Here is a 27,138-nt window from a genome sequence, read left to right on the forward strand (position 1 = left end):
GATTGCAAAGGGTTAATGTGACTGTCCAGTTCCCTGGATCAACAGTCATTTTGAGTTCCCATTAGCATTAGAGAACCTTGGTGGGTCTTCTATGTTGCTACTGTTATGATGCGGCTGGCAGATGGTCATGGTACCGGGGTGGTGCAGGGGCATTGGCCCTGGTCCACGTTATGTACCATGTCAGCATGTGTTCCTTTTCTGTCAGCACTGCTCATCGAGGAATTAATTACTCCTAGCTATTAAGTGGCTAATTGGCTGGCTGAGGTAGTTGGCTTATGAGCCAGTCAGTCGGTGTTATTTGGTTTTTTAAACCAGCTGTTCTGAACGGAAGGTGCTGGTTATACTGTCTGTCTAGGGGTGGTTCTGGTCTTGCCTGTGGCTCCTGGGTCGGATCTGTGTTAAGTCTGGTTTTGTTTTACTTTTTTATCTAAAATGTTTGTACTTCTTTTTCCTTGAACTAGTGGTTGTATATATATTGAATGTCATCTTACTTTTGCCACTATTCTCTGCCATCATCTAGGGAAAATCAGGGTTGCCACAGGTTCCTGATATGTACCTTCCCTTATCAGGGTGATTGCCCCACTTATATGTAGGATCTTCTCATATAAGAAGGTTTAGGGTTCGATATTTTTTTTCCCCTTTTGGGTGTTTTCTTTTACATATTTGTGTTATCCACATTTATACTGCATTGTGTATATATATAATTGCACATTTATGATGCAACTAATATGTATGGGTCAGAAATAACAGCTCCTCTTCTGGCTTCAAAATATAGTGGGCAGGCAGTAAGTAGTTAGTGAGGGATTTCCTCAAGGCTTTCTGCATCTGCTCAATTTTCTTAGATTGTGTCTTGTTACAGGAGTCAGAACAGTCTCAGACAAGTGCTTTCCCCATATTGCAACTGGCAAAACAGGCACCATAGCTTGACAGTCATGGCAATATCTTCTGCCATGACTACAACCAGAACTCAGTAGTTTTGAGCTGCTTACATGATCTAATGGAATAAATAAGATGCCAGGGCTACTTATACCTATTTAGTCCTAATATTGTGCTAGAAGTGACTGACTGCCAGGCAACAGAATTTTAACTTGCTCATAAAATGGTACAATTTTAATAAGAAAATGACACAATGGGATCCTTTTTGGACCTATTTTGTTATGTTGTAATATGACATGTGTAAAACAATTATAAAAGGTTTGTCTAGTTATTATATAGCTTCTACTTTGCCAGCATTTCATAAAAACTAAGTAAAAACATGCAGTAACTGTTTTCTCTAAGTATAAACTTTCCATGCTGGACTTCCAAGCTCCAGGATAATAAAATGGCCACAAACATTATGACCTTTTTAACCACATCATTTTTCTCCCTAAGAACAAACATCTCATTAGGAAAGTATGTGAAATGATGTCCTTTTGTACTTTGACCTGACCTCTACTGTCACTGAGTTTATGCTATTTGAGTAAAATATTGAGTGTTTTTGTTCTAATACTATTAGTCTGACAATGAAGACATGTAGCCATGTAGAATAAGTAATATAGCTGGTTACGTTTGACTAAAACATACACTTGTAAAGCCAACACATAGTAAAAGTCCATTTAGACGGTACGAATGTCGGGCAAACGATGCCCGACACTCGTCCCTGTGTGTCCTCACAGAAGCACGGGAGCTAGTATCGCTGACGCACTCACAGAGCAGCCAGCAGGGGTCGGGCGGCTGCAGGTGATTTCTCTCCTCTTGTTCCCCCGCCCCTCTCCATTGACTTAACATAGCGGCTGTTCACTACTGAACGGACGCTTTTGACACTGAACAATGAGCGATCAGCTCATCGTCCATCGTTCATGCTGCACAAACAATGTCGCTATGTTATGTTAATCGAGAGGGGCGGGGGAGAGTGAGGAGAGAAATGTCCTCCAGCCTCCCCACAGAGAGCTAATGATACTAGCCCCCATGCAGGAGCGTGGGAGCTAGTATGTGCAGGGATGAGTGTCGGGCATCGTTTGTCTGACATTCGTCCCGTCTAAAAGGGCCTTAAATGACAGAAGGTAGTACAGCATCATCTCCATATTTACCGTAAATACAACAAGGCTACAAGAACTCTACAGTTAGATTGTAGCTTGGGCTTATCCTTTCTCACTGACATGTTCTACTCATACTGTACATCTCATGCCAAAAGCATTGTAGATACTTCTGGGTCTCTCATTTTGCCACCCATAGTTCTCTTTACTACTTTTAACATGCAAGGTTTATTTTCAAAGAAAATACCTAAATAGGAAAAGGCCTCTGTGTGTATTTTTTTCAGAATATCATCAACATGGCAAAAAGTAACATATTTTAGCAGCTACTTATTTAGATGAGAACTTTGCTAATAATGGTTGGTTATACTAATCTTTCAATGCAACAAATCATTTTTCATTGATAGTACATATAGGACATTTATTTCATTCATCTAGATCACTGTTTCCCAAACTCCAGTCCTCATTGACCTCCAACAGGTCATGTTTTCAGGATATCCTATAGTAAGAACACCTGTGGCAATGTCTGATGCACTGACAATAATGACATCACCTGTGCAATACTGAGGAAATCCTGAAACCATTACCTCTCGGGGGTTCCTGAGGACTGGAATTGGCAAACACTGATCTAGATCGTAACTGTACCTATATATCTTAAACATGTTCTAAAATAATATGAGCAGTAGCTCTGATCATATTGCTATTTCATATTTTATGTGTGAAGGTTTTTCTCCATTGTAAGGATTAAAAAAATTGAAAATTTGCCCTAATAGTATGTATGCTCTGTTCTAGCTGGTGCCCTCATATTGCACATTTTAAGGATGACAGTCTAGGACTAGACATTTTAGGACTACCGTATTCACTCCACAAGGCAACTAATTGACAAAAAATGTAGCATCTGTTCTGGATAAAAGGAATACATATAATAAGTTAAAATGCAATGAAACAATTGATGCATACGATCCATAGGAACTGTATTCGGATCCCTTTAGACAAGCAGTTGTCCCTAAAAATGTTTGCGACTATTAGACTATAGAAAGTTTTCTCTCATAGCATAATATACATGTGCACTAAACGCTAAAAACATGATATGACTAATTTCTAATTCAGTCTACCAATCCTAAAAATGTATAAGTATATTATGAGTGAATGGGTTTCTGTTATAGGTAGGTACCCATCTTTCCCAGGTTAAGAGTAAACCCCCTAGTATGAGCGTTAGGACCTATCTGAAAGCTTGGTCACATGGACATTGGTAGATGGGCAAATATGATTTGATCAAATTATATACCAAGAACCTTGCATTATTTAATGTTTTTAGAGTATTTATAATAGGTATGTAGACTTCTGATAGTAAATGTATTTTGAGTGCTGTTGACGCTTTTTGATTTCGGGTTTCTGTTATAAAACACTTAATTTGGTGAAAATAAGAAGTCATAAAGGTATTTAATAAAAGGGTGGCCTCTCCCCTCTGCAACTGCTGTGCCAATGACCAGTGCTCAAGGACCATTTTCCCGTAGACTATATTAGGAATTTAGATCCCATAAGCTGATCTGCTATATTTATTATTTCTATGTAAGACCTCATGGCATAAATGGTCAATTAAAGGATTTATTTTTCTAGTTTCAAAAGGAACAAAATATATTTAGATATGGCAACGACTTAAGGGTAGCCAACTCCTACAAAACTATCAAAATAAGGGCTGGTGTTGTTCCGATTTTCCCTTGTTAATAATATAGCAGAATTTTCCTAAGAATATTTTCCAAAGACTAAAAATAGGAATAATTATCATATCAAAACTAGCTCAATATGATAACATCTGATATCTAAATATATTTTTACAAATTCCGATGTACTGGTCATATTTTCATATATGTCTCCTGATAAATTTAGCAAATTTAGCAAATTAGGGTTTGTTTCTTTAAGCATGTTCGGATTGTTTTTGGCTAGTACCTTTTATTTCTAATAAAAATATATGGATTCAAAGATCATATCTCCAAAAGGTTCATTGTGGTCTATAAAAAAAATCCCTCAACTTTTGTCATGTAGAAGAATGCAAACCATAGAGCACTTCTCATATTCTTGTGGTCCATTTTATTGTTCTAATGTAGATTATCTGATTGATTAAATGGCTAGTTCAGTTCATAAGTGGTCAAAATCTGGAATACATTATATTGGCCGAGGCTATTATTTAGCTATGTCAAAATACATTGTATTTATACTTTCAGACATTGATATTTTTGCCTGTGGACACTTGTGCTAAAAATAATATTTACAATGTAGAAAATCTCATCATTTTTTACCATAGTTTATGCATGTAAATATATACTGAATTTAACATATGTTTATTTTATACAGGTTATTAAGCAAAAGAAAATATTTTATTGTGTACGAAATAATTGCAACTTTTATTTAAAAAAATGGAATTGGTGTATATTTGCTAATTCTGGCATTCCATTTAGGGTTCCATCAGTATGTAATTGCAGTGTAGATTGCACTATATTCCTACAGATGGTGCCAGTGAATTGAGAAATTCAGTATGGCTTTGGAACAGTTTGAAGTAGGTGGAAAACATTTTTAAATAAGTCTTATAAAGTGTCATCGGAAATTCACACTAACTTTTATCCAACAATTATGAAATTGTTGTAAATGGCATGAAAAGCAGCAGCGGACTTGATAAATGTGGCATTCAGCATGAATGCAATTCATTTCAATGAAATGACTCCAGAAGACTAGTCTAATTATATTGTAAAATGTCTCCAATGTCTCCAAACTTTAACATCAAGTTACCCTAGTAGCAGGCATAGTTAATAAATGCTAACAAATTAAATAAAACTCTAATCATCTAGAAAGCAGTACATCAGAGATTCCGTTTATTTGTCACCAGTATAAAACTGCTCCAAACCAAACATTAAACTGCAGTTATTCAATAATATACAAGCAGACAGAAACCTCTTTACTAGAAAAAAATGTGAATGTCTGACTTGTGCTACACAAAAGAGAGAAACTGCAGTACTTGTGGCACTATATGCAAAAGAAAGAAAGCAGGCGTGAAAAAGTCCCACTGAGGGCTTCTTGACACGATTGTGTTTGTGAGCGTATTTGCGCATGCAACATCTGCGTACAAAGCATAGAAAATAGAACCAATTGATTTCAATAGGTTCATACTCACGAGCGCGTTTTGTGCGCATGGAAAAAGTAGGACCTGCTCTATTTTTCAACAAAGGCCCCATTGAAATCTATGGGAGGTGCACAAATACGCATGGGGAAGCATGAAACACTGCGCAAAACTTGGGGAAAAGAACACATATGAACCTCATTAAGCTAATTAGCCTTTTATTCCACGGAAAGGCTGTGTCACATGCGGGTGGGAACTGGCTCCGCATGTGCAAAAAGTACAGTAATAGGTGCAGACATGCATGCAAATGTGCCTCATCCAACCTCGTTCGTGCACAAATACATTTTTGTGCATACAGTCATGTGAACCGCCCTTAGGCTGGGGTCACACAGGGCGAATTTGCCGCGGTTTTGCCGCAGCAGATCCGCCCGCGGCAAAACCGCCCGCGGCCGTTAAGCCCGGGATTAGCCAGCCATGTGGACGAGGTTTCTCAGAAATCTCGTCCACACGGGACGGCTAATCCGCTGCGGTAAATCCGGTTGAAACCGGTTTCAAAAGAAGCAGCATGCTCATTCTTTTTTTCATTCCGCTGCGGCCGCGCTCTCCTCTATGGGAGCGCCGGCCGCAACGGAAGAGCAAGCGGCCGGACCGCTTCAAAGCCGCCGCGGCTTAAACCGCGGCGGCTCTGCCGGCGGAGATCTCGCGGTTTTTGCTGCGGCCAAACCGCGAGATTTCCGACGGCAATCCGCCCCGTGTGACCCTAGGCTTAGAGACAAAATATTTCATGTATCAGTGAATAAACTTCAGAATGTTTTGCGCTTCACAAGTGCTTTAGTATCTGTCTTTTGAGTTGAGCTGGGCTGCGATTAGAATAGAGCCATCCCCTGCATGCGTGATAACCTTGTAAATGGGAATATACCTATCTATGGTGCTGCTGATTTCTTACTAATGGACTTGTCTTACAAAAATAAAACAAAGCAGGTCGCAAACCTATAGGGTACTGACAATGTACTCTTCATGACACAGAATTTACTACTTACTCTACATAGCCATATTGCACCAAATGAATGTAAGAAATATGAATACGTTTTTAAACAAACATGATACCTCTTTTTATATTACACCTTGACAGGTTTATCTGTGGAGAGTAAAAACACACCCAATCCAGTTTGGAACCAATGGTGCTGACAATGCTGACAACTCAACCTTTGGGCCTGATTCTGATGCCAGGTCATAGTATTGAACACTTGTTGCCGGTGACATCATCATAGGTGACTGGTGACTGGCTAATTCCAATAATTAAGCAAGCAACCTTTTCTGTTTTGACCGATATAGAGAATGAAAAGAAAACCAGCCTAGTTATAGAAATGAGCCATTGCCTCCTGCAATAATGTCACCTACAATGAGAGGGGTGAGGAAGTTTCCACACAACGCTACCCAATGTCAGATGTGGGTCTGAAATAGTTGGTGCTGGCACCTCGATCCAACTGGATTGGGTAATTTCCCTTTAAGGGCTCAGTCACACGGGCGTTTTTACCCACGTATATAAGCGTAAAAACGCCCGTGTGATTGAGCCCTAAGAACGTGGCATAATTTAGTACTCAGTGACACCGCTACTTTTTTTCTCTTCTCTGCATTTCAGGCAGAAAAAAACATAGTAAATCTACTTATATTTTGGGGTTATGTTTTTGCAGCATTGGTGAAAATGACATGATAATTTTATTCCGTGCGTGGTTAAGATTGCAAACACTATTACAACAATATTATGGGTTGTTTTTTTAAACGTTCTACTTGCTTTTTTGTGGTACTACTTTTGGTTTCATTGGTGTAATTTTGGGGTATATAAGGTTTTGTGATTAATTTTTAATGCGTTTGTGGGAAGCAGAATACGTAAAAATACAACAGATTGTTTTTTCAATATGTTTTTTTCTTACAACATTCACTATGTGAGATAAATATTGTGTTAATTTTCTTGTATGGGTCATTATGGATGTGTTTAACACTTTTTTCCAAGTCCCAGTAGAAAACTTCAATATATGGCCCTCTGATCACTTATATAATACAGTTGTCGCGGCTTGTCGGTTGCGACAACATCATGGCATGGTGGGTTCAACACAGGCAAAGACCTGTTGCCTTGTTAAGCAGGTCAAGGGTTAATGCATCATGTGCAGAGTCTGCTGGTGCTGTCTGCCTTTGCTGCATGGATGCTTGCTGGAGTAGCCATGCCTGAGAGTAGGGTGGAGGTGTGTTTTCTATTCCCTCTGCCATTGTTTCAGGTGCAGAGTGGCTATATATTCTCACCCCTCCTGGTGAGCAGTGCTGCTTTTTCCGTTCCATAGTGGAGAAGTTGGAGTTTGGAGCTCTGTTGTGCTGGGTGGTTTTTCCTACTTGCAGATAAGTTGCTGCGGGTTCTTTTTCAGTTGTATTGTTGCTTTTAAGTTCTGTTTTTGCTTTGCGTGTCGGTTCATCTCTTCAGAGGTTCCTATAGAGATAGTCAGGGCCTAGAAAGAAGACCATGGGGCCTCCTTTATCGAGACGATGACTCTGCTTTAGGCAGGGACCTGTAACCCCCCTGCTAGGTTAGGGGCAGGCTTCCTTCCCTCAATCTAGAGTGGTGCTACTGTCCCGCATAGCGTGGTGTGCGGCTTTTTCCAACTGTTTGTACGTTCCCTGTTACCGTGTAGTGTGTAGTACTTTTGTGTCACACTGGCTTTTTATCTGGGCTACGTATTTCAGTCGTGGTGTGCACTGCTTTTTGGTGCATAAGTCTATCTACTATAGTAGTCGTGAACATCACCCTACATCCGTGCTAAGCATGGTGCTTGCGAGCTGCACGGACATGACAACAGTGCAATATGTCACTTACTGTACATTTGACAAGCTCCCTATCAGGTCCTGTAGAGGTGTACTTGACAGAGTTGGAGACCACTCTTAGGCCCCTGATTAGCTACTATAAAAACCCCTCTGCAATTTGCAATTGTGGTGTGTGGTGATATAGAGAGCCTGTGCCCTTTATTAATAGATTGGATTCCACAATCAACTTTGAGTGTGGCATCTACAAAGTTAAATAGCATTATAGTTAAATAGAGTTATCTTCAATCCTTGCCATTACTGTAGTGCATCAGGTATATAATACTGCTGGAACCTGCAAGTGATAGCAAGGGAACCGCATCTGAGTCCACGCCATCACTGCTTCGCAATAGTACAGTGGCTCATGAGTACTGCATAGTTCACAATATCTGCTATCACAGGACATGGTGTTAATGGGTTAACCATTTTGGTTGCCACTGGATACTGATTCTGATTAGGGCATAATTTTATTACATAACAACTATAAGACACTTAACTATCTAGCCAATAGTAACATCATTATGCTGCATATTTTGCAAGTCTGTTAAATTCAACTATAATTTGACAGTGTTAACCGGGAGGAATTACAAAATCCTTGTGAGTCAATGACCCATCTTCTGCAACCTACTATCCATATAACATGATATCATATCTTAAGAGAAAAGCATGCATATCCCTTTCCTTCAAAGGATGAACCATCACAACATTGAGTGGCAGAGCCAAGCCTTTCGCAAGCCAATAAAATGGCAAAACTTAGATACAATACTTTATTTTTTATTATTCCAGTTTTTTTACATTTCTTTTCTACATTTACAAATTGAACATTTTCTGTGAACACACTTTCTTATGATCTCAGTTTGTTTTAATCCTGCCTGTCTGCATGTCATCTCACCTCCCTGTCTGGAAGAGCATCCGATCAAAATATACAGTCTGGCTACTGTTTGGCGTTACCCTGGTGAATCAATCTAGGTGAATCAGAGGGCTAATGAAGGTCTAATGCGCAACAGGCTTGGCAGCCAGACAGAACATATGAAATGGTGGATCCATGTTGGAGTGGCTGTGAAATGTATTTGCACTACAGAGTATTGAAGTGCCTCAACTCCCTCTCTTCTGACCTCTCTCTGTACTTAGACTGTTTCTAATTAAAATGATAGATTGATTGCTGCATAATACAGCAAGATGATAGTGGAATTAGGTCACTAGAGTTGAAATAAGGATATTATGCTAGGGAGCGAAGTATTGAGGATGTGCTGGTATTATGTACATGTTTTATGTGATATACCTGCTTCTATATGGTCATTAATAAATATAACTACAGTAATTCATTTTACTACAAAACTACAAGCTATCATAATGTACTGTATGTTCCAGGCATCACATTCATCATTTACATTATATCCCTAATTTCCTTACCAAAAACACGAGCAGATACCATAAGTGGAAAATATGGAGTACTGATCTCTGAAGCAAGGACAGACACATATACACTGCCTGGGCAGCCAGACAGGGGCGCTGTAGGCAAGGGGGCTATCTATCACTAAAACAAAAAGAACTAAAGTGTTTCTATTCTTCACCAACAAGCTGTCTAGGGCCTCATGTCCACCGGAGGATTTTTGCTGTGGATTTTGCAGCAATAACCCTCAGTAGCATGCCATGTAAAATGATTTTTCATGCACACGAGTGGAAAAGAGCGGTTACTGCTTGCAGATGAAAAATTGCAGCATGCTCCATTTTACTGCGGTTCCCGCACGGACATCTACCATTGAAGTCAATGGAAGCCATCTGATACGCGGCACAGCCACATTTGACACTGCAGATGGGTCACAGATTCTGCGGAAAGAGCAGGAGTTTTTAAAAAAAATATGTGTTACGCATGCGCACCGGTCAGCACTTCCACACACATCCACAGTACAGAACTTTAGGACACGGACAGGTACACAGGGTCACTGGCCACGGGCACGGGTGGATTCCGTGCGGGATTCCCCATGTGGAATCTGTACATGCCCATGGACATGAGGCCCAAGGGGCCCTCTGATATCTGTGTCCTCCTCCTTCACTTACTTTATTTCGTATGACTTTCTGATTTTCTTCAGATTACTTCCACTCCTCATTTTAAAAAGCAATTACAAATATTACATGGATTACAAATATCAATCCCAGTAGTCCTCTAACCCTATTGACCCGTTTCTGTCCATTTTGCAGTGTGATCACACTCCCTTTAAGAAGCTTTAGAAGCATCTTGGATCTGAAAGCTGGTCCATCCACATGATTCAGAATAGTGCACATGTCTATATTCATTCATTAGTTAGTGAAGAGAAAAAGAGGCTGCCAAAGCATACCACCCTAAGCACCTATTTTAATAAAATTATGATATCTCAACACTAAAGTATACATATATATGTAATTCTAGATGGGTATAATAAAATTTAATACATATTTGACCAGATTGCATAAGATACTACGGAAAACCTGAATAAACAGGGTTGATTAGAGGGACGACTAAAGGAGCAATGGAATGGAAGCCTCCATCAGCTACGGACGTCCACTACTCAATTTCCTACAACATCTCCCAGCAGAAAAAAACATGGAAGTTTGAAAAGATTTCATTCCTACCTACATAGTTCAATAGATTGAACAAAGACATCCGTCCATCAAGTTCAACATTTTTTTAAATTGCCTTATACTGAGATATACTTGTTTATGGTCAAGACAAGATGAAGTTTGGTAGTTTGTACAGAGGATTCTTCGTAATGTCGCTCATTAAGGATGCTAAGGCTTACTCCCTCACCAATCAAAGATTGATGACCAAGTCTAAGAATAGGCTATCAAGGTATAAGTCCTAAAAAATCCCTTTAAATTTTAATTAAAATTGCAGTACATTAAACTGCTGATACAACACTAGAAATAAGGAATGTACAGAAAGGATTGATACTTGACATGCTACCCATTATATTAAATGATATATTGTAGTCGAAGATGCAATACTGTTTTTGTCTGTCTTGTTTCAGAAGGAAGAATTGGCTGTAGAAGAATGGGAAGTCTGCAGCGTGTAGGAAAATATCTTCCTCAACAATCTCTTCACTCTCAGTTCGGGAATTCCTAAGATATATTTGTGGCAGTTGTTATCTACTCTTGTATGCAAGCCAGTTTTATTTTAGATTTAATTAATGAAAACCGCTGTTCACTTTCCATCATTTTTCATAACTGCACGAACACTGCGCATTTTTCAAAAATAACACTAACTAAAAGGTCTCTACATTAATTTTCCCCTCAGGGCTCATGCCCACGGATGGAGCGGGATACGCCCGCAGTTTTACGCCGCTGGAATCCTGCGGGGATAAACAAAAAGTCCCTGCTGACGATCGCAGAAAAACACGCTTTTTCAAGCATTTTTCTGCGGTCTCTATTAATGCTATACTAATGGGGACATCCCGCTGTGGAAAAATGTGGTAAAATAGAACATGCCGCAATTTTTTTCCCCGCAGCGTAAATCCGCGATAGAATCCCACTTGTGAGGACTGAGCTATAAGGTTCAATAGAATCTAATAGCTGGGTTATTCTGCTGTGGATTTACGCCACGGGGAACGCGGCATAAATCCGTCCGTGGGCATTAGCTCATACAGTGCAATTCAAATGACATTTCTTAACATTTCCTCTGTAGCTGACACAACCATATAGCATAGAAACATAATATGGCACCTATAGCAATCTATAGGCTATACAGAGAAATAAAAAGGTGTTTCACTGTATGATGTGTTATGGTATAATACAACACTTTATAGTGGCACTGTATAGCATCACCATACAGCAGCAAATGGGGGGGAGGTATTTGTAATGACTCTTTACATACAGCATAGCACAACGTATGTTAGGATTCAGCTTATAATGGTAACACAAGTAACATGAAAAAGCATTGTCTTAGGCCGGCTTCACACGGGCGAGAAAATCACATGAGACTTGTGTGTTGTGAAATGCACAAATCTCGCATTAATATGAACCCAATGTGTTTGAATGGGATCATATACAGGAGCAAGGTTTTCCTGTCTTGTGATGCGGGAAATAAATAGCGGCACATCCTATCTTGGAGCGTGCTCTCGTATCACATCTCCTATTGTTTTCAATGGGGCCAGCGGTAGCATTGCACCATGTGCTAGGTGTACGTGGCGCAATACAAGGTTTCCCCTTTGAAAATAATGGGAGAAACTCAGTGATCGCTACTTCCCTGAAGTGATGCAAGGTGGTCTTGTTACAAAAACGCCTTGCATCTGCATCAAAATCGCATGTTGGCAGAAGTGTTATTGGGCCGTGAATCACGGCCCGATATAGCGGTTGCTCATGTGAAGTTACCCTATCTGAAACAGTAGTAAAAGCTTGTAATTAGAGATGAGCGAGCATACCCGCTAAGGGCAATTGCTCGATCGAGCATTGCCCTTAGCCAGTACCTGCCCGCTCGGGAGCAAAGATTCGGCTGCCGACGGCAGGCGGGGACAGGCGGGGGAGAGCGGGGAGGAACGGAGGGGAGATCTCTCTCTCCCCCCTGCACCCCCCCTGCCCATGGCCTCAACTCACCTGTCACCCGCGCTGGCAGCAGAACCTTTTCTTCCAAGTGGAGAGATACTCGCTAAGGACAATGCTCGATCGAGCAATTGTCCTTAGCGAGTATGCTCGCTCATCTCTACTTGTAATCAATCAAAGATAAAACATGAAATTCAAGAAATGTTAAGCAGTTTAAAATGTGTATCTATCCAATGAATAAGATTAAAAATAAAAATGGGCAGAATACATGTAACACTTTGACTTTTTCAGCCATCATAGCAGACGGAAATAACAAAGGTCAAATGCTTTGTGCAGTAATTAAAGAGGAAAAAAAGAGCACAATAATAAGACTTAATATCCTTATAAACATTTTACTAGTTTTACACACAGCAACTTACCATCAGATGTTTCAACACATAGCTGTAAACCCAGATTGTTCTGTGGATTAATCACCCAGTGGTTACTGGTTACTGTAATATCAAACACCAGCCAGCCAACTTCATACGTGGGAACTTTTTGAGTGTCTAGTAAAAACAGATCGGCGTCCCTACGAAAAAGAAAACAATAATACAAAAGAATAAATCAGATTTACTTGCCTTTTGCTAACAATGTTGTCTCAGCCTGTATAATAGCACCGAGCTACATCCAACACTCCAGTGACTGTTATTGCTTTTTCAAATTACTACACTTCCCAGGATGCCAAGATAGAGAAGGGATTGCATGGAAGCATTGGAAGATTTTTCTCTAAATTTTTTTAAACCATTTTAATAATTAGATATTTAATATAAGACATTTTGCGTGATACAAACATGTTAGATAGAAATGTAATCAGGAGAAAGTGCAAACTTGGGCAAATGAGGGGCAAGAGGGGTTTCAAGACTGTGATGTATTATTTTGAAGAAGTAGTTAAGATATACAAGTGGGTTCCTCATTAGAGTTGAGCGAACATACTCTGCCTAGCTTGACACTCGTTTGAGTATTAGCATACTCAATGGTGCTCGTCACTCGAACGAGCATCAAGCTGTGTTCGAGCCTGCCCCAGTTTTTGACGTTGTGACGTGCATGTTTTGGCCCCTCCCCGCCACGACACAGCACGCGTCATTGGCAAATTTTTTGTCTGGCAGGCAGGGGAGAAAGAGACAGAGAGAGAGAGAGAGAGAGAGAGAGAGAGGGAGAGAGAGAGAGAGAGAGACGAACCTAGGAAGAAAAAAAAGCTTGTCACCCGGCGTCCCACATACAAAACTTCTTAAGTCTCCCATTGTAGTCAATGGGGTTTGTTACTCAAGTAGAGCTCTCGAATTTTACGAAAAGCTTGACTCAAATAACGCTGACTCAAGCATTTGGGTGCTCGCTCATCTCTATTCCTCATACATGAGAGTACACATTTGTGTTTATGTGGATTGGGATTCAAACATATTTTGGTGAGAGATGTAAGAGTGTAGGCTGAAGTTGTGTGAGTTATTTCTAATGCTAATCTGTTTTTCCTTAGTCATATCAGCAATACATTAATGAGAAATGCCGGGCTTCTATGTATTTGTAGAACACATAGAACTGCATGGATAAATTAATTAATTAATTAATGGCTAATTAGAGACCCTATTGACCCCATTAAAGGTCTTCTACCTCCTCCCACTTTTATTATGAAGAATTTAAAGCTACTAAGGGAAACTAGATCAACATTAGAAATTAACATTTGCCTTATATGCATCCTGGAGTCTAATTATGGGGATTTTACAAGCCCATAAAGGGGAGTCCTCTTGCAGGGAGAAACACAGATAATATCACCAGAGGAAATTTTCTAAATTTTAGCTTCCAACCTATAATGGTGGATGAAAGTCTGCTGCAGGCTCTAAGAAGCCATTAAGGCTGCAGATAAATAAAGGGAAAAATGAGGGAGTAGAAAGATTTTTATGTGGACAAGTGGGCACTACCTAGACTATCAATAATTAAAGGAAGTCTGTCAACTTGAACATACTGTCCAAACTACAGGCATCATGTTATAGAGCAGGAGGAGCTGAATAGATTGATATATAGTTTAATGCAGAAATATTCAGTATAACTTTTTATTCATTGAAACGTCTGCTCATTCTGAGCTGAACTGACCAATGGGTGGTCAGAGGGGTTAAGAGAAGTTGTGGGCTCCGAAGATAAACTTTTGCACCCGAACCCATGAGCCTTTAGCTATGCCCCTGGGTGGTCCTGTCAGTGATTGACAGACATCTGTGTATAACTGTACATACAGAGGTAGCTCTCAAATCACTGCTAAAAAACACCCAATGAACAGTTCAGCTCAGAATGAGCAGAAGTTTAAATGAGGATACAAAATATAAGTCAAAGAGACTTAGCCAGTAAAAATCATTGATGGAATTTGAGAGAAGACAATAGATCGAATGCCTAGGGGTCTCCTATTAGGTTTCTCAAATTAGTACACTTTGCATACTTTTTCATGCCCTTTAATGTTTAAAGGGGGGTATCTCTCCATTTTAATTAGATAAGTAGTTTGACTACTTCTGTAAGTCAAGCGAACAATTTTTAGCAGATATAAGGTTTGGAGATAGAACTCAGAGCAGTATTGTTTCAAGTTCAGGACTGAAAGAAATGTCTTCAGTATATTTTTAATTTTTGCAAAAGGGGATAATCTTCAGACAAGGTAACCATACATGAGATAAGAAATCTGGTGTGGATTGGCACCTCCAGCAAAGAATTATTGAGTTGCTCCAGTATACTCTTTTTTCAAAAATATGGTTTTGTTTTACCAACATGTAAGCATTTTAAATGAGCTTTTCTGAATTTTCACACAGTTTTAGAATCCATGTGAATAAAAAAAAAACATTGCTTTGATGTCTGCCATTGATGTTACATGTTTAAAATTCTTTACCATACCCTCAATGTAAGGTTTAAAACTTGATGTCTGAAGAAGTGAAAAGGAAGTGTGTGATATTGATTTTGCACAAGGAGTAGAAGACATCAGAAGTTTCTTCAATCAATTCAGGTCTCTAAGCAGTTGTTTTAAATTGCACAAAAAACTCTGCACATATGGCGGAAATACAGGGTGTGCAAAAAGGTTTAAGCATTTCTATCCAGAAGTAAGCTAGATAGATCAAAGCCTGCGTATATAATTCTTTTTTGCTTTATGGGAGAATCAAGCAGTCTAGATAATGCGGTTATTACCTCTTCTGGGCGACCTGACTGCCAGAAGAGGTTCATGCTAATAGGCAACAAAGATGTTATTTTTCAGACCTAGTGAAGTATTAAATTCTTTGTAAACTTTATTGTGCCTTTATAAAGTTGCTAATCACTTGAGTTTTAAAAAGTGTAGTTTAGGCTATCCAAAAGATGAGAGAAGAGTAGAATTCCAGCAATTTTTTATCTACTATAGCTCAGATCAGCTCCATTTAGAGCATAACATTATTTGTCATAAAGTAAGGTATATTATACCGTATTGCCCTACTGAAGTCGTTTCTCAACTTCTCTGAAACACAAAATGTAAATACAAGAACAGTAATAATAAATACATAAATAAATATTATGAGTCACGAGTAGAGATGAGCGAGCACCAAAATGCTCGGGTGCTCGTTACTCGGGACGAAATTTTCGCAATGCTCGAGGGTTCGTTTCGAGTAACGAACCCCATTGAAGTCAATGGGCGACCCGAGCATTTTTGTATATCGTCGATGCTCGCTAAGGTTTTCATTTGTGAAAATCGGGGCAATTCAAGAAAGTGATGGGAACGACACAGCAACGGATAGGGCAGGCGAGGGGCTACATGTTGGGCTGCATCTCAAGTTCACAGGTCCCACTATTAAGCCACAATAGCGGCAAGAGTGCCCCCCCCGCACTGTCAGCGTAAAGATCGTTCTCCTCTGCCATAGCTGTAACAGCTGTGGCAGAGAAGAATGATGTTAGCCCATTGAATTCAATGGAACCAGCAATACAGCAGGTTCCACAGAATGCAATGGGCTGCCGGCGATCGCAGGATGAATGGTCGGGAAGGGCTTAAATATATAAACCCTTCCCTGCAATTCATCCAGAAATGTGTTACAATAAAAATATATACCCGCGTATAAGGCGTATGGGCAAACATCGTTCTTCTCTGCCACAGCTGTTACAGCTGTGGCAGAGAAGAAGGATTTGTCTTCTATATGTTCTCAATGGGGTCGGCGCTGCTGCCGCCGGCCCCATTGAGCGCATATAGAGAAGATTTATGGCCTTAAGAAGGACCGTTGGGGTTCTTGAAACCTAAAATACTCCTAACACTCTCCCTATAGCAGCTCCAACACGATAGCACTTTCCCTGAACTAATGTCAGAATGCATCTGTGGCGAGCCGCGGGAGGGGCAGATTTCAATACTCGGGTGACACCTAATCTCGCCAGCCACTCACTGCAGGGGGGTGGTATAGGGCTTGAACGTTGCAGGGGGAAGTTGTAATGCCTTCCCTGTCTTTCTATTGGCCAGAAAAGCGCACAAATTTCTCAGGGAAGAAAGTGAAAGTAACTCGAACATCACGTGGTACTCGTTACGAGTAACGAGCATCTCGAACACCCTAATACTCGAACGAGTATCAAGCTCGGACGAGTACGCTCGCTCATCTCTAGTTACGAGTCAATATGGCAAGAACATTTTACTTCCCGCACTGATCCCCAATACTAGGCCACCACAACCCATTGCCTAGGAACAACACATTGATACTTTTCAAACATATGTGCCTACATAGGTTTACATGCAAATCTAATTTACAGGCAGTTTGAATTTCTAACTCATAAAACTTTATATGCTTAAAACTTGGCCGGGGCGAGTAGTAGGAGGTACAGGGCATGCTTAGATTAGAGGGATTCTCAATGATAACAATTTGCAGTAGAAAAATATTTGCTTCCTTCTAGATAACATCTATCACTGCATAATTGTTATAGTATATGGTTTCTGTTCCTTAATTGAAATGGGAACTCAAATAAATGAATAACAGTTGTTCAATTATTACTGCCTTCATTTAAACTGGGCTTAACTTTTCACAATAAGCTTGTGTGTGTATAAATGAGCAATAATTCCACTTCTAGCCATGATATGACACTGCATTTGTCATCAGTTTTCCTCCTCTGCAGGTTGTATCTGTGATTCTCAATTTTCTCATAATCGATTGGGGGAGCATGCTGCTGTAATATGTTCTCTATACTGTGCACAGAGAAGTTTAGCCCTGTTCTCTAACTGCCCGTAACATAAGGATGGATACATAAAATCATCATGTGAATCATTTTCTCCTGCAGAAGATGTGTGTCCCCTTCCCCTTCTTTCCCTTCTCTCTGTTCTCTATACAGTTCAGTGAGCACAATAACTGATCTCCTCTATCACATCTAAGTAAATAGCAGTTTTACTAGTTATCACACTAGCTATCATATAAGCTCAGGTTGTCCATTTAAGCCTCATTGGGATGACCGTAAGACCACATATTATAGCATTCTATTATGATCTAAGTTTTAGTTTCTTGAACTATGGAAAGGTTTGGGGTATCATACATGCAATATGGATGTTGAAATGCAACCATAATATGTCTGTCTGAATGAGGCCCTAATCTATTTAACACCCAAATTAGTTATGTGAATAAGCAGCCCTCTTAACTTAAAAAGTGACTGCGCCACCTTTAAAAGACTTAACTGCAAGCAAGCGGGACTATAATTTGATATCAATCTTTCACATCTGTTGAGGGATTCTAACCCTTTCATTTTGGCAGAACTTGCAGGTTTTATGCTTGAACTGCTTATTACATTTTCTGCCACAATATCTTTATTAAGTCAGGGCTTTGAGTGGAGACAATCCAAAACTTTTAACTAGAACATAATTATGTTATTCTTCAACCATTTAAATGAAGATTTCACATGTCAGTATCAGTTTACTTATCCATTCTTTTTAACTCTTCAGTGACCGCCAATGGCCTTTTTAGTGCGGTCACTAATGGGCTTTAAATCTGCATATACATCTTTTTAAGGCAGTGGCTTGGCTGACTACTGACAGCCAAGCTCCTGCTCTGACTGCCAGAACAGGGGGAAAAAATCTCTAATTCCGGCATTTAACTGCTTACATTTAACTGCAGCATGTAAGCAGATGACAGAGAGAGGGGGCTCCTTTTGTCTTTGCCCCAAAAAAGCAACCCAAAAGTTACATGTACTTCAAACTAATACCAATAAAATCTACAACTCTTCTTACAAAAAACAAGTCCTCACATAGTTCCATAGTTGAAAAAATTAAAATATTGGTAACATTTTTACCAATAAATTTGGTATCACAGTAATTGTGCAGATCCACATAAGAAAATGATCGTGTTATTTTTAGCGAATTAACGCTGTGAAAACAAAGCAAAAAAACAGTGGCGGAATTTTTTTGGGGGGAGGATTCTATTCCCCCATCCCCGCTCCTCCCCAAAAAAGTAATAAAACTTATACAATACATTATATCTCCAGAGTGGTGTCACAGAAAAGACGTCCTTATATGGCTGTCAAGGAGTTATGGCTCTTGCAACATGACTATGAAAATGGCTTGGTCCAAAATGGCTTACGGCACAAAATAGGATTAAAGAGGTAGCCTCATTAGGGCAGTCCCTCTCAATATGCCTGAATGAGAGGTTTTCACGGTAACATAATACTACCATGTATTACATGTTTGCCAATTCATTTGAGCTGCATGAATTGATAAAACATTACAAACTAAGCCCCAATTCAGACAACAGTATTTAGTTAATGTTTTCCATCAGGATTTGTAAGCCAAAGCAAGAAATGGAAGCTGCAGAAAAAACATGGTTTTGAATTACAAATACTGAAGAGATAACAATAATAATCTTTATTTGTATAGTACCAGTTTATTCCATAGTGCTTTTGATGCATGGGCAGTTCAATCAGGATGGGGTGGGGTGATATAGAAGGTATGGGGGCAGGGAGTATACATGATGGGCATAATTTGAGGGCGGGGGCCTAAATCAGGAGAAATGGTATGTTGACCAAATACTGGTTTCTGCATGGGACCTAAGCTAAGTACACCACTCTGATCCCCTACAAGCCCAATGCCATTGCTCCCGTCTCCCCTGTTGGTCTTTGCTTACTTGGCTGCAGAATATGCATGTGTGACCCCTGTAGCAAATCAAGCAGTACAAGCTTAAAGGGGTTGTCTCGCGAAAGCAAGTGGGGGTTCAGCACTTCTGTATGTCCATATTCATGCACTTTGTAATATACATCGTGCATTAAATATGAGCCATACAGAAGTTATTCACTTACCTTCCCTGCGCTGGCGTCCCCGTCTCCATGGCTCCGTCTAACTTCAGCGTCTAATCGCCCGATTAGACGTGCTTGCGCAGAAGGGTCTTCTGCCTTCGGGTCTGTCTGGCAACAGCGGCGTTTGGGCTCTGCCCCCTTCTATGCATCATCGCGTAGCTCCGCCCTGTCATGTGTGCCGACTCCAGCCTCCTGATTGACGGAGCCATGGAGACAGGGACGCCAGCGCAGGGAAGGTAAGTGAATAACTTCTGTATGGCTCATATTTAATGCACGATGTATATTACAAAGTGCATTAATATGGCCATACAGAAGTGCATAACCCCACTTGCTTTCGCGAGACAACCCCTTTAAGACCACAGAGTCCAGTGATTGGCTGTAGTGGTCACATGTGTATACTGAATGTCAATGCTGCAGCGAAAGAAGAACCAATAATTAGAATCAGAACAATGATTACAGTTTAGTTTTTATTACCACTTCCTGTCCTATGTGAAATTCATGATATCTTAGGCAACCCCTTTAAATCAAACACAGGCCTAATAGTTTTCACAACAAAGGATTTGCTATAATTGCATCCAGTTTAGACGTCTCTGCAAACCAAATATATCAGAAGTACAAGTTTCATTCTCTCCAGCTCCAAATAACTTCCAATATTAATTATCTAAGACTGGTTCACCCTCAAAGTGGTGCACAAGTCCACGAAAGTTTTGCTGGCATTTATGTAAAATCATGTACTTTAGATGGAGCAGTGGCTTGTGCTCTAAGGTTCCTCTTACCATTGGCTGCTGCAGGATCTTTTAGTCCCTTTTATTGGCATATTGCCATTTCCATTAGTGTTTGGCCACAGTGAACCGCCTTATTATGGACTTACATACAGGGGTTTGAACAGGGAAAGTGTTATGCAGTCGCACTGTGCCAATGTATCCTTTTGTGTCCCTAAATGAATGGGAAGCATTTAAAGAGACCAGGATGGATGAGCACAGAACCTAAATACATGCAGTAAAGGAAGAAAAATATGTTTATCAAATGGAAGCAGAGGGGCATATTTAAAGAAGAATTTAATGCAGTCTGGAGAAACTGTAGGGCAAGTGTCAGAATAACTAAAGCTAATAATGAATTGAGGCATGCAAGAGAGGCCAAAAGCAATAAAAAATGGATTTGGGGGTATGTCAAAAGCAAAACAAAAGTCAAAAATACTATAGAATGTTTACAGGATGCAAATGGTGAATTGGTTAAAAATGATGCTGAGAAGGTCGAAATTTTAAATTCCTAATTGGTATCATCTTTGAATGATGGCCTGAACAGTTGCAAGCTTCCTTTAATTGTTTTTAAGGAAGGGATTTTTATATAAGCCCTTTCCTGAAAAACAAGAAAAAACGGCAATTAAAATTTAAAAAAAATACTCACCTTTCTTTAGCTGCCGGGACTCAGCCACGTCCGGCTGGCTCTTCTCCTTGCAATGCTGAATGGGCTGCCTCTGATTGGCTGATTGGCTGAGCACTGTGACCAATCAGAGACAGCTCTCAGCTATTGAATGACAGCTGAGAGCTGCCTCTGATTGGTCCCTGCACTCAGCCAATCAGAGGCAGCACTCACCCATTCATGAACTCATGAATGGGAGAGTGCTGTCATTCAATAGCTGAGGTAGCACTCACCCATTCATGAATTCATGAATGGGTGAGTGCTGCCTCTGATTGGTTGAGCGCAGGGACCAATCAGAGGCAGCTCTCAGCTGGCATTAATTAGCAGAGAGCTGCCTCTGATTGGTCACAGTGCTCAGCCAATCAGAGGCAGCCCATTCAGCAGGTGGGGATTTTAAATTCCCACCTGCTGAATACTACTGAGAGCAGTGCAGGAAGAAGAGCCAGCTGGATGCGGCTGAGCCCCGGCAGCTGAAGAAAGGTGAGTGTTCTTTTTTTTATTTTATTTACCTTTTTTTTTTCCGGAAAGGGCTTATATTTAAAGCCCTTCCCTGAAATTCAATGATGGGTGCCGGCAGCAGGATGACAGCTGCGGTAGGGAATTGAAGAATTCCTTTGCTGCATCTGTCACAGATGTGGCAGGTGCAGCAGCAGGGAATTCTTTTTAATAGCGGGGATGAAATAAACATCTGTCGCTTGTGGCAGATGTGTTCTTCATCCCCGCGGGGGACACGACAGCAGCGGACAGGTAAGTTTATTTTTTATTTTTTTTTACACAAAATTTTTTGCTTTTCAGGGAAGGGCTTATATGTAAAGCTCTTCCCTGAAAAACAATGCAGGGGTGCCGGCAGACCATTGTCTTCAGTGGAGCCGCCGGCAGCAGCCGCTGCTCCATTGAAAGCAATGCGTGCATTCGCTATGGTGCATGCATGTCCTATCTTTGCAGGCACACGCCTGTAAAGCACGGGCATGTGCACATACCATATGGAATGCATTGGGGCTAATAGACGTGTGTTTTTGTGCTCACGTATGTACGCACAAAATACACGCTTGCCTGAAGCCACCCTAATTGTAAGTTATTCCTATGCTGGAACACATGCTTTACTGTGTCTATTCAGACTGCTGGTATTCTCAACAGTAATTTGACAGCCCACACAGTCTTGGGATAAATAACTTTATTAATCAAACATGTCTATATATTTTAGAATTATATTATTGCACACCTTTGAACAGATAACTAGAATATTATTTAATAATAAGTGTATGATTGTATAGGAAGGAATATACCGATTGTATATGATTTTTGCATTTAGAACTGTCTGTCTATGCAAAATCTAGAGAAAAGTGTGAAATAAATATTTGCTAGTAATAGAAAAATCATCCCAGACTTTAATAGTGTTCAGTATTATAGAATATTGGTCAAAATATTGCTGCAACCATGCAGTGATACATTATCAAGTCTGCCCCTTTCTAGTTAACAGCTGTATTCTAGCATTTTCATAAACCACTGAAAACATAACCTGGACCTAAGGAGAGAGATCTTATCATTACTAAATTAAAGCATGCAATTCTAAACACATTTTCCAGATTATAAAGAATGCACATACAGTTTGTGGATTCAGTTTTATGAATCACATTCCAGCCAGAAGAGTCATATTATAACACTGACTATACAAGATAATTGTGGCCGATATTTGAGGCTATGGACATAAAAGTGCTATTAGCAAACATTACAAACATTTATTGGACAGAAAAGAGCATAACTAGTTTGTGTTTACCATAACACTTAGGTCTCCTATAATATGAGGTAAACTATTTAAAGTTTATTTATACGTAGACACATGCCAGATTATACATGTTCACCATAAGGCCTTAGTCACACGGGCATTTTTTCCCGCGATTTGCGGATCGAATGACGGATGCGCATCCGCAAATCGCGTCACCGGGGCCGAAAAATCGCCCGAAAAATCTGCTCCTAGCCGCGTTTCAATAGAAACGGGCCGGAGCTGTCCAGCGCATTGAATTCAATGGAGCCGGCAATACAGCCGGCTCCATTAAAAGCAATGGGCTGCGGGCGATCTCACGATGAATTTTCGGGAAGGGCTTAAAAATATAAGCCCTTGCTGGAAATTCGTCCAGAAATGTGTAAAAACAAAAAAAATATATATACTCACCTGGTCCCGGCAGACGGAGTTCAGCACGGCCGGCGGCAGTTCTCCTGAACTGCTCTGAGTAGTATTCAGCAGCCGGGGACCAATCAGTGGCAGCACTCACTCACCCATTCATGAGTTTTTTTTTTACTTTTTACACATTTTAGGATGATTTTCAGGTAAGGGCTTATATATTTAAGCCCTTCCCGAAAATTCATTGTGCGATCGCCGGCAGCCCATTGCTTTTAAAGGAGCCGGCTGTATTGCCGGCTCCATTGAAAGCAATGGGCTGCCGGCTAGCGCGGGATGAATTTTTGGGAAGGGCTTAAATATATAAGCCCTTACCTGAAAATCATCCTAAAATGTGTAAAAAGTAAAAAAAAAAATATACTCACCTTGTCCCGGCAGAACGATGTTAGCCCATTGAATTCAATGGAGCCGGCAATACAGCCGGCTCCATTAAAAGCAATGGGCTGCCAGCGATCGCACAATGAATTTTCGGGAAGGGCTTAAATATATAAGCCCTTACCTGAAAATCATCCTAAAATGTGTAAAAAGTAAAAAAAAAACTATACTCACCTTGTCCCGGCAGAACGATGTTAGCCCATTGAATTCAATGGAGTCGGCAATACAGCCGGCTCCATTGAAAGCAATGGGCTGCCGGCGATCGCACAATGAATTTTCGGGAAAGGCTTAAATATATAAGCCCTTCCCTGCAATTCATCCAGAAATGTGTAAAAAGTTAAAAAAATATATACTCACCTTGTCCCGGCAGAACGATGTTAGCCCATTGAATTCAATGGAGCCGGCAATACAGCCGGCTCCATTGAAAGCAATGGGCTGCCGGCTAGCGCGGGATGAATTTTCGGGAAGGGCTTAAAAATGTAAGCCCTTACCTGAAAATTATCCTAAAATGTTTAAAAAGTAAAAAAAAATATATACTCACCTTGTCCCGGCAGAACGATGTTAGCCCATTGAATTCAATGGAGTCGGCAATACAGCCGGCTCCATTGAAAGCAATGGGCTGCCGGCGATCGCACAATGAATTTTCAGGAAGGGCTTAAATATATAAGCCCTTCCCTGCAATTCATCCAGAAATGTGTAAAAAGTAAAAAAAAATATATACTCAACTTGTCCCGGCAGAACGATGTTAGCCCATTGAATTCAATGGAGCCGGCAATACAGCCGGCTCCATTGAAAGCAATGGGCTGCCGGCGAGCGTGGGATGAATTTTCGGGAAGGGCTTAAAAATATAAGCCCTTACCTGAAAATCATCCTAAAATGTGTAAAAAGTAAAAAAAAAATATACTCCCCTTGTCCCGGCAGAACGATGTTAGCCCATTGAATTCAATGGAGCCGGCAATACAGCCGGCTCCATTGAAAGCAATGGGCTGCCGGCGATCGCACAATGAATTTTCGGGAAGGGCTTAAATATATAAGCCCTTCCCTGCAATTCATCCAGAAATGTGTAAAAATTAAAAAAAAATATATATAATCACTTTGTCCTGGCAGACGGAGTTCAGCTGCGGCCAGCTGGCAGTTCTCCCGAACTGCTCTCTGTAGTATTCAGCAGCTGGGGATTTAAAATCACAGCCTGACCAATCAGAGGCAGCTCTCACTCACACCCATTCATGAATTCAATGGGCTAACATCGTTCTGCCGGGACAAGGTGATATATTTTTTATTTTACTTTTTACACATTTTAGGATGATTTTCAGGTAAGGGCTGTATTGCCGGCTCCATTGAATTCAATGGGCTAACATCGTTCTGCTCTGCCACAGCTGTTACAGCTGTGGCAGAGGAGAACGATCGTTATGCTGACAGTGGGGGGAGGGGGGGTCTCACTCTTGCCACTATTGTGGCTTAACAGTGAGACCTCGGAGCCCGAAATGCAGACCTGCATGTTGCTCCTCGCCTGCCCTATCCATTTCTGTGTTTTTTATATGACTTTGGTGATTTGCTAAGATTTTCACAAATGAAAACCTTAGCGGAGCACCAGTCTTATACAAAAATGCTCGAGTCGCCCATTGACTTCAATGGGGTTCGTTACTCGAAACGAACTCTCGAGCATCACTGAAAGTTCGACTCGAGTAACGAGCACTCGAGCATTTTGGTGCTCGCTCATCTCTAATTAGAACCAATGCTTTCCAGTGAAAGCGGTCACATGTGCGTTTTTTAGAAGTGGGAAAAAATTAGCACCTGCAAAAGATAGAACATGTGAGCACAAATGGACCCAGTCATGCGTTTTTTTTCTACACGCGATGTGCATTTTATTTCTCTTACAATCTTGAGGATTGTAAGAGACCTTTCACATGGGCCATAATTTAGCTGCAGGACAGCATGCAGCTGAAGCTGCCTCTAGAAAATCTGTACCAAAATCTGCATGTACCTGTGCGATTTTGATGTATAATTATAGGCACAATCAATTCATTTTTATTTCTGCATCAAAATCCGGACTGAGCCACTTGAATTTGGGTGCAGAATTTTCCATGTGTAGCGGTATGTCCTGCAGTCAAATTACATCCACATGAAAGGTCCCTTCTAAACAATGATTTTTCTTTTGCCTCATTCCAACTAGCATAATGATTACACACTACTGCATTATCTATACAGTAAGGAAAGGTTTTGTTTTCTTTTTTAATCAATGACTACAACATTTCTAAAGGAAAAAAATATATGTGCTTAATGTGTTTAAATGCTTTGTATAGTTTTTAAACAAATTTTATCTCTCCAGTGCATCTAACATATAAAATGTAGCAACTTTACAAAAAGTTTTTCTTAAAAAAATTCTACTGCTTTTTCTTAACACACATTTGGTAGGTTGAAAAAAAAGAATCTGAGGATGGAAGTGGAATCCTATTCTCATTTGCACAAAGAAAGACTAGAAGCAATGAGATGGAACTGAAAGGGAGGAGATACAGATTAGATATTAGAAAAAACTTTCTGACAGTGAGGGTGATCAATGAGTGGAACAGGTTACCACGGGAGGAGGTGAGTTCTCCTTCAATGGAAGTGTTCAAACAAAGGCTGGACAAATTTATCTGTCTGGGATGATTTAGTAAATCCTGCACTGAGCAGGGCGTTGGACCCGATGACCCTGGAGGTCCCATCCAACTCTACTAGTCTATGATTCTATGGAAGGGAGTTTGAAAGCTAAGCAGGGTTTTGTTTTTTGTCTGCTATCATGGAGATGCTAAGATCGACACTGAACAATATGACATTTTTAATGTAAACTATTAGCAAAGTTGCTTAATATTTAATTTCAGGCTGTGAAACTAAAATAAAATACATAATTTATTCCTTGTTATGAACTTCTCCAGTATATGAGTGACCACAATATCTATGTAAACGTAATAGGCGGAGTGGGTTACAATTTATCAATACTATCATAGTATGTGTCAATTTACAAGTGAGGAAAAAGTGTGCAATGGAACCATCAACCATAGGTAATTATCAAATTACTAATATGTCAGAATTTTTAGGTCTGCATTAACCCCTTGAGTGGCAGGTTTCCTACCGCCCTGTCGTGTCCACCAGGGCAGGTTTTTTAAAATGGTCTAATCATTGAATTTCAACTAGTTTTGCAGTTGCGTCTCAAGAGCCATAACTTTTTCATTTTTCCATTGACATGGCCATATGAGGGCTTGTTTTTTGCGGGACAAGTTGTGATTTTTTAAACAGGGGGGAGGAAAAAAAGAAATGGGGAAAAAAGAAAAAAAGGGGCCATGTCATTAAGGGGTTAAATAATGTATTAACTTCCTTCTCTGGGTCATTACGACGCACATGGATACCACATG

General features: G+C 40.3%; 1 protein-coding gene across 2 annotated transcripts in view; it reads right to left on the reverse strand.

Annotated features, from left to right (window-relative positions):
- Positions 1-27,138, reverse strand: part of BMP5 (bone morphogenetic protein 5) — a 149,998-nt gene that overhangs the window by 23,029 nt on the left and 99,831 nt on the right. For both annotated transcript variants that reach the window (XM_066603949.1, XM_066603958.1), the window contains exon 3: positions 12,912-13,060. In XM_066603949.1, coding sequence (XP_066460046.1) covers positions 12,912-13,060 — 149 coding nt within the window. The remainder of the gene's footprint in view (positions 1-12,911; positions 13,061-27,138) is intronic.

Source organism: Eleutherodactylus coqui, chromosome 1 (genome assembly GCF_035609145.1).
Source record: "Eleutherodactylus coqui strain aEleCoq1 chromosome 1, aEleCoq1.hap1, whole genome shotgun sequence".
Classification (NCBI taxonomy): domain Eukaryota; kingdom Metazoa; phylum Chordata; class Amphibia; order Anura; family Eleutherodactylidae; genus Eleutherodactylus; species Eleutherodactylus coqui.